Below are 11167 nucleotides of genomic sequence, written 5' to 3'. Positions count from 1 at the left end.
GGAGGCGGCGCGGGGAGGGCTGTGTGTGTCGGGGGGAGTGTTGTGGCGCGGTGGGGTGGAGAAGGAGCCCCGAGAACGAGGTAAGGCCGGTCCCCGCTACGGCCTCGCAGATTCCGCGCCGAGGGGCCGCGGGCGGCTGCGGCCAGTCCGGCACCTGCTCGCCCCGCGGCGGGCGCGCGCTGCTCGGCACCTGGAAGCCCGTAAAGTCCTCCCCGCGCTGGCATTGACCCCGTCCGCCTGTCTTTTCTTCCCGAGCCCCTCCGAGCTCCCCGCCAGTCCCGCATCACCACCGCTGTCCCCTAGAGCCGCTTTTGGACACACCCCCGACTCTGACCGCACCCCTCGTGGCTGGGGGCCCCCTGTCGGCCTTTCTGCTCCGCCTGCCCCAACTCCTGGTTTGGGGGAAAGGATACCCACCTCCCTCCCTCCCCTTCCCGCCCGGAGCCCCGCCCCCGCTGGCCCCGCCCACAGGCCCCGCCCGCCGTTGCCCCGGGAACCACTCATCCCGCATCTGCAGGAGGCGCCCGGCCGGACCGAGCTGTGTTCTCGCCGCTAGCACCACCGCTCCCGCCGCCAGCGCCGCCGCCGCCCCAGCTCCCGCTCCCTCGCCCTCTCCGTCGGCCATGACGCCCCGCCGCACCCCGGCACCCGCCCTGCTGCTTCTGCTGCTACTCGGCGCGGGGCCCCGCAGCGGCTGCCTGGCCAGCCCGGTGCCCGCTGCGCCCCTGCCCGTGCCGGGGCCATGCAGCGCGCAGCCCTGCCAGAACGGGGGTGTGTGCTCCCAGCTCCCTGCGCCCGACCCTCAGTCCCCGGCCGCCGCCGGCGAGCCCAGCTACAGCTGCACCTGCCCCGCGGGGGTCTCTGGCACCAACTGCCAGGTGAGTGGACGCGGCGGGCGCGGCGGGCGCGGCGCGGGCCACTGCGCGCTTGTCCAGTGCGGGGCTCCAGGGGCCTGACCCAAGCTTCTCCCTTTTCGGGGTGGGCGATGGAAGTGGCCTCTTGGCTCGCGTGGACGCGGACCCCTGGCCGACCTTGCAAATGTCTCTTCTCTGCCTATCCTGGTTCTCCGGCCGTGCCAGCCCGGGGCTCTCGGGGCGCTCCGTTCCAGGGCCTGGTGGCTACCCTGGCCCTCATACTTCTGGCACGACCATGAGCCGCCAAGTGGCGCGCCCCTCTCGCCCGGGCTGAGCCACCCTCCGCTAGAGCCGGGTCTTGGTGCCCGCCCTGGCAGCAAAGAAGGGCCAGCCTGCGAGCGACCCTGGCGGGATGTTCGTGTCTAGGTGACCCCTACTCTTTGTCCCGCTGGACCTGAGGATGAGCTGTAAGACCGCCAGGGAGTGGCAGGCTCCGTGCCCGGTGGTCGGGCATTTCCTTTCCTTTCCAATCGACTTGAGGGCTCTGACAAGGCAGCTGGAGATCGAGAGGTCAGCTGCCTCCCCGCGGCCAGCCCTTTCTGAGCTCAGGAGGAAGTGCTAGAGCCGTAGGAAACACTCGAGGGGACGTGGCGAGTGGGGCTTGGTGCGCAGCCTTCCCGGCCGACTCTCCTGGAGGCGCACGTTTAGGGCAGGCAGCCAGGCTTAGAGAAGCTTCGAGGAAGCATGGGGCCAGGCGAGGGACGGGAGATGGCCAGCTACTGCCTGTGGGTTTGGGATTTCGAGAAGAATTTGGCAGATAATAAACGAGGCTGGTTTAAAGAATGTTAAAAGCTCCGTGAAACCTACTGAACTCTTCACACCAACGTTTTCAGTAGGTGACTTGGCAGCCCTGGGTGTGCAGGTAGAAAACCCCCATGTCTTGGTTCCAAGGTAGGGGCAAAGAGTGGATTTATCTGAAATGATGAAATTAAACCAAGTGAACGTGGAGCATAATTGGAATCAAGTGCTTTCTTCCCTCCATTTGGAGGGGAGGAGTTTATTTCATGTAAATCTGATAGAATGCCCCAAAAGTTACTTTGAGAATGCTTAGATGCACTTTTATTCCTGTGGTGAAGAGGCCACATGTGGTATGATGTGGTTTGATAGGATAGGGTGGGTTAGGCTTTAATATTTTTTAGTTAGAGGTGAACAGGACTGAGAAGCTTGACCTTGACAGACAATTTTTGCTATTTTCTAGAATTTTTTTTTTTTTCCTTCTGGGTAGTAGCAAATTGTCAAGCTGACCCTATCTTTCCAGTTTTGTGCTCCTCTTTGTTAGCTGGTTCCAATGAGCTGATGAGATGAGGACAGGATGAAGAGGGGATAATGATGAGTGTGTGAATGAACCTGGGAGTAAATTTGGGGAATGAGGACTCTCTGGGGAGATGCCAGTTGGAGCCATATGAGCCATTAGGACGAAATCCTGCTCACTGATCTCCCCTGTTGATTGATGATGTGTGTGGTGTTTACTGGAGAAATGAGTTGCCTAATTGCTTCCATCAAGCCACTCTCACATTTCCATGTCTGCAATCTGTCCTTGAAAGAAATAGTTGATTTGGACTCAGAGTGTAGTAGCAATGCACAGAAGGTGGGTTAGAGTGCACATCAGTTTAAGTTTATGGGAGGAGACTGAACATAGGGAATTTAACCCAACTCTGGGACTTATTCTTTTGGTAACTCTAAAAATATAAGAAATCTTTAAGAGAGAGAAAAACCTCTTTAGTTCTTCCTAAAGATGATTCACAGAGAAGCATAAATATTTTTTGTCCTAAAGTGGGGTTTGACATAGATTGTGTTTATTCAGAGACGAGTCATGAACTGATGCACAAATATTGCAGAACAATTGGTCAAAACAGTCAGATCTCTAGCTCTGATCTGAGAAGGTCTTAGCTGTGTGAATGTGAGGAGAAGCTGTACTGGGTGTCCAGAGTTCTGAGTTGAAGAGAGCTGGAGTTACTGTAATTCTAACAGGAAAGCTTAGCAAATTTGGAACCTGATCTGACTTGGTTACCCAGGAGAACTTAACTGAGATGATTCAGACTCTTATAAACCCATAACAAATGGATTCCTGTTAATTCTAACTGAATCTTTCATTATCTTGCAGTAACACTCAAGACTCATTTTCTATTGAGGGGGAAAAAGGCAATCTGAGGAAAAAGCCCCTTACACATACTCAATTACAGATAGGGAAATGGATGTTAGTGGTTGCAGACCGTATAGTTGCTGAAACAGACCGGCATGCTTGCTGGATAAATTGAATATGGAATTCTACCTGTACGTGAAGAGAATTCTTTAGACAGCGAGTGTCACCCCTCCCCCAGCTACAGAGACAATAATGTCAGCAATGGAAACACCGAACCTAACTCTGAGATTCCCTTCCTCCCTGCCTCCTGCCTCCCTCCCTCCTTTCCTTCCTTCCTTTCTTTCTCTTCTCCTCTCCCTCCTCCCTCTCCTTCTATTTTGGGTATGTGTTGCAAGGTTAAGAAAGCCATGAACCACTAATTGGGCTTAAAATGGAGTAAGGCTGTCTTCAGCTTCTGTGTGGTCACTTGGCTGATGTTCGGGCAAGGCCATGGCTCCAGGCAGTGCTTCCGGGATCAGCTGGTGACGGAAGTACCCCGGCTCTGGGAAGTGGTGTGAATAATGTGAAGGAGAATCTGTGGGTTTGAAGCTGAGCCGCCCCCATTGAACCTCCTGTTACAGGCAATCTAAGCCGCGTCTCAGGTTCCTCGTCTTTGAGGATGGGATCTGCCTCATAGGGTTGGTGATGAATGGTCTGATTCTGTTTTTTTGATATTTGATTGCTGTCAAGCGTCATCTGTCCCTCTTTCCCTTCTGCCCACATGGAGGCAAGCTGATAAGATGGCCTAGGTGCTCTTTCCATTGGTACTGGCTAGAGGTTCAAGCCATGCAAGACCCTGTCCAGACTTGCGATACATCTTAAGATACATCTTTTTTAAAGTGTTAGAACAGACTGAAAAGTATGAAACCCTAAGGATCCAATGGATTCTAAAGTTGTATGTGGAAATCCAACCTACAGAGACGTGGTGACGATGATGACGATTGCTAACTCTTTTCTCAAGTTCTTGCTATGTGCCAGTGCTATTCCAGGGGCTTTACAGATATAGCTCCCGAGTTCTCCTAGTGTCCTGTGAGCTAGGTGCTGGAACCATCCCCATTATTTAGATGAAGTGCAGAAAAGTTAAATGACCGCCCCAAGGTCACCCTGCTAGTCAGTGTAGGATTTGAACCAGGTGGCTGGCTTGATGTTATTAATAGAGCTGTAGAGTCTGAAGGATGCCAAGATGAAAGTCCAGTCTTGTCCCTGTTATTTTTAGCTATGTGACCTTAAATTAGCACCATAACCTCTTTGAGTCTTATCAGTGAAGAGGGGATGGAGTGATTTCTGAGTCTGGCTTTCCTCTAAAACATCCTGTTTTGCTCTGAAACACAGTTCAGATGGCTGTTCCCAGCTGGAACGAAAAGCTTCAGGACTGATAAAGACGCAGAAAGTTCTACTTGTGCTGCCTACCAAGCAGGACCTTCCTGCAGAGTTAGAATCATGGGTCCTGCCTGGCTGAAGTTATTTTTTGCTGTCATGAAAGCATATGGATACCACATAAAAGACACCTAAGTATTTCTGATAGATTCGAAAAAAACTTCAAATTAAAAAAAATTACTGAAGCTGCTGTTCTTGCCTTCCTGGTTCATTTGGGGAAGCAGGCAGGTATCAGAGGTGGCAGCTGCTGGGCCAAATTTTCTTTTCGATGAGTGGTACAGGAATGCCTCCCTTCCACTGAGCCTTCCTTCACATGTAAGGATTATTTAAATTTGTGTTATTTTGTTTGGAAAGCTCTTTTATTTTAATGAAATGATTCTTTGTCAAATATTCAAACAGGCAGACACCTGTTTGTTTTTTCTTGTCATGTTCCCTGGGAATCTTACCCTTTGGGATTAAAATGAAAATGTGTCAGTTTCTTCCCTTGGAGGAAAAAAGGGTTTTTGGAGTTGCTTTTTATGCAGTTTTACCCACTAAGCTGATTCTATAATCCTCTCTTTGATTAAACACACTAACTTGAAATAATGGTTCTGCTTCTGATGAATTTTTGATTGAAATTTGCTAACAAAAAACAACAAGGGATTCTAGCACTTTGCACAGCATCAGCCTTCTCTACTGAACTTTTTGCACAGATTCACACACATGCATGCACACGCACCAGTTCACATTGTGATTGTAGAAAATGTTCTATGTTAGCTGTCAAGAGACATTGCTCCTTCCTCTGACTTTTCTATAGGTATTCATGTTTTGTGAACTTGTGAGAGAAATTGAACATCTCTGAAGTTCAGTGTTCATATCTCCAAAATGGGCTAGTAATGCTTGTCTTATTTTCTTTTTTAGAAAAGGTACAGTTAATAAATGGGAAATTGTGAATTTTTTTTCAATAAATATAAAGATGTATGGGAGAATTATTTCAAAATTTTTTGAGAAAAAAAGTAAAATGTTGCATAAATATGAGGTATACTGCTAGGAGAAAGATTATGTTTCTCATATAAAATATGATTACACTAGTCTATTTGGTGTCTGTGATTGTTTCCCTTCAAGCAACAGACAACTTTTTCTCCCTACTAGGATGAGTTATACTACAACCTCAGTTTTTAAAATGAAAAAATTCATTGTGCTGAAAGTTGATAAATGTTTGGTTCTTTTTATTATGAAAGAGACAATTTCTCAGAAAATTCTCAGTGACTTCAAGTTTTATTTTGAAACAAACAGATAAAACTCATCTAAATCCTTTGAGTGATTTTAAGAAAGGAAAGAAACAGTTGTTTTTCTTGGCATTATGAAAATGGAGTGATTTCTTATTTGGTCTATCTGGTGCATTCTTAGGAAACATCATTTTTCTCAGCTTGGCCACCTGACAAAGACGCATTTCTGTCTTTAGCTTCTTTGCTTAAGCTTCTCATGTGACATAGTACCATCCAAAGTACTTTTGTTTATGCCCTCATTTCAGGCATCAAACAGGAAAGAAAACCTATCTGAAGCTGAAGGGTATTTGAGTCAGAAAACGGAATGGCTGAGTTATATTTTTAGATCTTACTGATTCAGGAGACGGCTGTGGTCAGTGTTAGGTCAGTGCTGCCTAACCCAGAGCCAGGAACGTCCGAAATTTGCCCCCCAAACAGAAAGTCCAACAGCACAGTAAAGTTCGTGGATAGAATTTTTTAAAAAGCTTTTTTTAAAGAGAAATTTTATCTTTTTTCTTCCATGTGAGCCATTTTTATAGTGTTTATTGAATTCGTTACAATATTTTACATACAATTTGTTACAATGTTTTATATTTTGAATTTTTTGGCCACGAGGAATGTGGGATCTTAGTTCCCTAACCAGGGATCGAACTTGCACCCCCTGCATTGGAAGGCGACATCTTAACCACTGGACTGCCAGGGAGGTCCCTAGACTTTCTTTGTATTTCCTCCTTCCTTCTTTATTTACACTGGTGTTCAACCCTGGGTGCATGTTAGAGTTACTTGAGAGCTTTAACATCAGTGAGTGCCTGGATCCCACTACTCTCACCCCCAGGTTCTGATTTAATTGGTAGGGTCTGGGCACCTGGGATTTTAAAATGTCTTCCAAGCAATTCCACTGTAGGACCAGGGCTGAGAAGCCCCCTCTAGACTCTGGACATCTCCCCTGCAGCCTGCCCTGCTTGCGGCATGTGGCAGGGAAAAAGAGTACAAATCCCAACCTGCTCTTGGACCTTCTCATCCAAAAGCCCCTAGCTTCAGATGGCCTGGAATTTCTGGCTCATGCTTTCCTCCAATGGCAAAGATTTTGCATCTTAAAGTGGACTTGAAGTCTCCAAGAAGCTGGCATGTGCTGGATTGTTAAGAGTCCAGGCGAGGGAATCAGACCTAGGGTGGACTCTGAAGGTCCTTGGATAAGTAATTCATTTTTCTGCAGCTTGATTTTTCTCTTTTGTGAAAATGGGATCCCAATGCCAACCTTGAGATTTGTTGTGGATTAGAAAAGTATCCAGCCCAATGACTGGCCTAGAGGAGACACCTATTAAGAGCTAGTAGCCATTGTGTATATCTGTAAGAGGAATCTTGTTTATTTCATGCTTTTCCCTTGGAGAGATATATATATTTAATATAATATATGTATATATAATATATATTATATATGTATATTTCTACCTGATTTCCAAAAGGACTAAAATTCCGCCAGTAGAGATTCTTTTCTTCGGTTGTGATATATCAGATACTAGAAAGCTCCGATTTTGGTGCTGACTCCCCGCTGCATTCACTTTTGTTAGTTTCTCCTCTGTAGCCCCCTTACCAGGTAGGTGCCAAACAACAGAGAACAATGTGGCTTGAGCATGCGCAGGCCACCTAGGCTTTTATGGAATCATTCATTGCTTCATTTGAACACTCACCTATCTTTGGTCAACAATCACAATGTGAGTCGGAGTGCCATTGTCTTTAAGAGGAGGGGCTTCTCTAAGTCAGCCACTGATGCTCCCCAGGGTGAGTCAGGGCAGAACAGGACCCCAGACAGGACTGCTGGCTTCAGGACTCCAGGAGCACTAGGTATCCTACAGCAGACAGGCCCCCTGCCAAGAATGGTTTTAACATTTTAAAATGATTGGAAACAAAAATAAGAATAAGGTTTGGGGATGCATGAAAATGATATGAAATTCCATTTTCAGTATCCGTCAGGCTTTGTGGAACACAGTCACGCCCATTGGTTTAAGTACTGTCCATTCATTTAAGTACAGCGGAGTGGACTAGTTGCAACAAACAAGATGGATTACAAAGCTGAAAATATTTATCTGGCCCATGATATAGGGAGAGGTTGACTGACTATTTTCATAAACGTTGGTGAAAAGAATTTACTTTTCCAACTTTATTTGACTGAGCTAAAGACTGGTCCTGGTCCCCCTTGCCAAGTCCTTCCACAGTTTTTCTTCTCAGGGGGTGTTTGTAGCCAGGCTCTAGGGTCCAACCCTAAGGCTGTATCAGTGTCTCTCCCACAGCATCCTTAATTTTTAAGCAAAGTGAAGTGTATTAATATAAGAAAATGCTAAGTATATCTTCCATATACTACCTAAGAAAGGGAAGATATAGGAAATATGAAAAGAAAACCAAACTCTCTAACTTTAAACTTACCTTCCTGATTATTCCTTACACGCAGGGTTTTCAGACTCTATAAAAAAATTAAGGTATAATTTGCATACAGTAAAATTCACCCTTTTAAGCGTTCAGTTTTATGATTTTTGAAGTATAGTTGTACAGCTGTTTCCATAATCAGGATATAGACTAGCTCATTACCTTCACAAATTTCAGCTTGCCCCTTTGTGGTGAACCCTCTCCCCAGCCCCAGCCTCCACTGATCTGATGTCTGTCCTTAGAGTTCTGCGGCTTCCAGAACATCGTATAAATTAAATCACACAATAGGCGTGCCGCTTCTGCTTGGTGTAAGGCTTCTGAGGTTCTATGAATCAATAGTTTTTCTTTTTACTGCTCAGTAGTATCCCACTGTATGGATACACCACTGTTTAATTTACCCTTTCACTGATTGATGACTTTCTGGTTGTTTCCAGTTTTTGGTGATTATGAATAAAGCTGCTGTAAGCATTCATCTACATTTAAGTGGGCATGTTTTCATTTCTCTTTGCTAAGTACCTAGGAGTGGGATTGCCGGGTCACATGGTAAGGACATATTAAACTTTACAAGAAGTTGCCAAGCTGGTTCCCAGCATGTTACTTTGCATTAAGTGAGAGCTCCAGTTGCTTGCATCCTTCTCAGTTCTTGGTATCATTGGTGCTTTAGGTTTTAGCTATTCTAATACCTGTGTGTAGCAGCATCACACTGGTGTGTTAATTTGCATTTTCATAGCAATGGATGATATTGAGTATTTTTTAATGTGCTGTTTGCCATCCATATCTTTTCCTGGATGAAATATTTGTTCAAATGAGTCGTGAGAATTCCTTCTATATTTTGGGTACAAATCCTTTAGTCAGTATGCAACTTGCAAATATTTTCTCCTAATCTGTGGCTTGTCTTCTTATTTTCTTGACAGTGTCTTTTGAAGGGCAGGTTTTTAGAACTGATGGAATGTAATGTATAATTTTTTTCCTTTTTTGATTTGTGCTTCTTTTTCTGTTCTATGTAAGAAATCTTTGATTAACCCAAGGGCAGAAAATTTTTCTCCTATATTTTCTTCTAGACTTGTATTGTTCTAGGTGTTACATTTAAGCCTTTGACCCATTTAGAGATAATAGTTGTATTGGTGTGTGGTTTAGTGTATGAGTAGCTTTTATTTATTTTTGGCACAGGAATATCCAATTGTTTCAGAAATAATTGTTGACAAGACGCTCTGCTGAATTATCTTGGCATCTTTGTTGAAAGTCATGTGAATGTACATATGTGGGTATATTTTATTCCATTCCATTGACTCCATATATCTGTCCTTCTGCTAGTTTTATATGACCTTGATTACTGTAGTTTTAGAGTAAGCCTTGGGGTCAGGTTGTGTGAGTCCTTTAAATTTGTTGAGATGACATGAAATTCAAGACTCAGGATAGCATGTCATATCTAGATAGAAATTGAGGTTCTTAACCTGGAACCTACAGACGGTTTCAAGAGTATGCCGATGTCTTGAGAGTCCAACTTTTGTATGTCTTTGTTCTCCTAGAGACTCTTGAAGAAGTCTTCCACCAATAAAATAAAATAACTACTGGAACAGAGGAAGAAGAAACTAGTTAAATGCACAAGGAACTCCTGGGCATGGACTAAAGCATGTACCAAGAACCACCCTGGGACCGTGAAGGAGCTCCCAAATAGGGGTGCCAGATAAAATACAGGATGTTCAGTTAAATTTGAATTTCACATAAAAATGAATTTTGTTTCCTTTGTGTCCCACGTATTGCACATTGTTCTTCTGAAATTCAAATTTAACTGGGAGTTCTGTAGTTTTAATTTGCTTAGTCTGACAACCCTACCTGAAAATCCTAACTAATCCCCACTCTGATTCCCAGCTTTGCTCTGAAGAGTTCCTCAATGACAATTTAAATTCTTGCCAAATAGTTACACAAGGCCAATTTTATTAGCTTGCATTTAAAATAATAACTTAGCTCATAGTTTTACATCTTCATGGTCCCTTTCAAGGGCAACTGTCAAACTGTGTTACGGCATTAAAAATATGTAAAAATATAGGCAATAAGGCCACTGATAAACTTATCTTACCCTTTCCCCACCTCTTCTGCTGGTCTCACGCCTCTGCAGTCATTATTGTTCATGTTTTGGTGTGTAGTTTTACATTGTCCTCTCTGTACATTTATGCGTATGTGAAGCATATGTAAATTCTCATATATCCATGCAGCTATTTTATATAAAGAAGAGATAATCTTATGCATACTATTCTGCAGATATTTTTCTTAATCTATTGTGAAAATCTTACCATGTCTTAAAATAGAAAGCAAGCTCAGTCTTTTTTGATGGATGAATACTATTCCATTATGTGAATATTTATGTACTCAATTTTTACTGAAATGCACTATTTTCATTTTTCCATTATAAATGATGTTGCAATGACTGTATATGTATGTAAATAATTATATGCAATGACATATGTGTGTGTATAGATATGTATATGTATGTCAAAAGTTACATATATTAAGCATTTTAATAAGTATTGCTAAATTGCCATCCAGAAAGATTGAACAGTTTTGCTCATTTGCGCACAGCCTTTGAGAATGCCTGTTCATGTATATTTTTGTTAATCCTGGTATCCCAGATTTTGATTTATTTTTATGTTAACCGATAGATAAAACATGGTATCTTCCTGGTTCTCTTTGCATTTTAAAAATTGTCAATGAAAGAAAACTTTTTTTTTTTAAATGAATTGCCTATTTTTATTTCTGCCTGATTTTCTTTTGGGTTGTTCATTTTTAAAACTGATCTATTGTGGGACTTCCCTGGTGGTCCAGTGGCTAAGACTCCATGCTCCCAATGCACGGGGCATCGGTTCAACCTCTTGTCAGGGAAGTAAGGTCCTGCTTACTGCCTGGTGTGCCAAAAAAAAAAAATGTTGATCTGCAGTAGTTCATTGTTAATGAGAAAATCAGCCCTTTGTCCTTTGTGTTATTAATATTTTCCCCTACTTATCTTTTCTCTTTTGATTCTGTTTATGCTCATTGTTTTGCCCTTTAGAATTTTATCATTTTTTGTTCTTATTTATAAATCCAAG

The 11167-nt window shown here is 43.8% G+C and overlaps 1 protein-coding gene across 1 annotated transcript in view; it reads left to right on the top strand.

The window, feature by feature from the left end:
• Window positions 1-623: 623 nt before the first annotated feature.
• DNER (delta/notch like EGF repeat containing) overlaps window positions 624-11167 on the top strand; it is a 374690-nt gene continuing 364146 nt past the window's right edge. The window contains exon 1 of the mRNA XM_052662658.1: window positions 624-878. Coding sequence (XP_052518618.1) covers window positions 624-878 — 255 coding nt within the window. The remainder of the gene's footprint in view (window positions 879-11167) is intronic.

The sequence above is a fragment of the Budorcas taxicolor genome, chromosome 2 (genome assembly GCF_023091745.1).
Source record: "Budorcas taxicolor isolate Tak-1 chromosome 2, Takin1.1, whole genome shotgun sequence".
Taxonomy (NCBI): domain Eukaryota; kingdom Metazoa; phylum Chordata; class Mammalia; order Artiodactyla; family Bovidae; genus Budorcas; species Budorcas taxicolor.
This window is presented reverse-complemented; position numbering and strand designations above follow the sequence as displayed.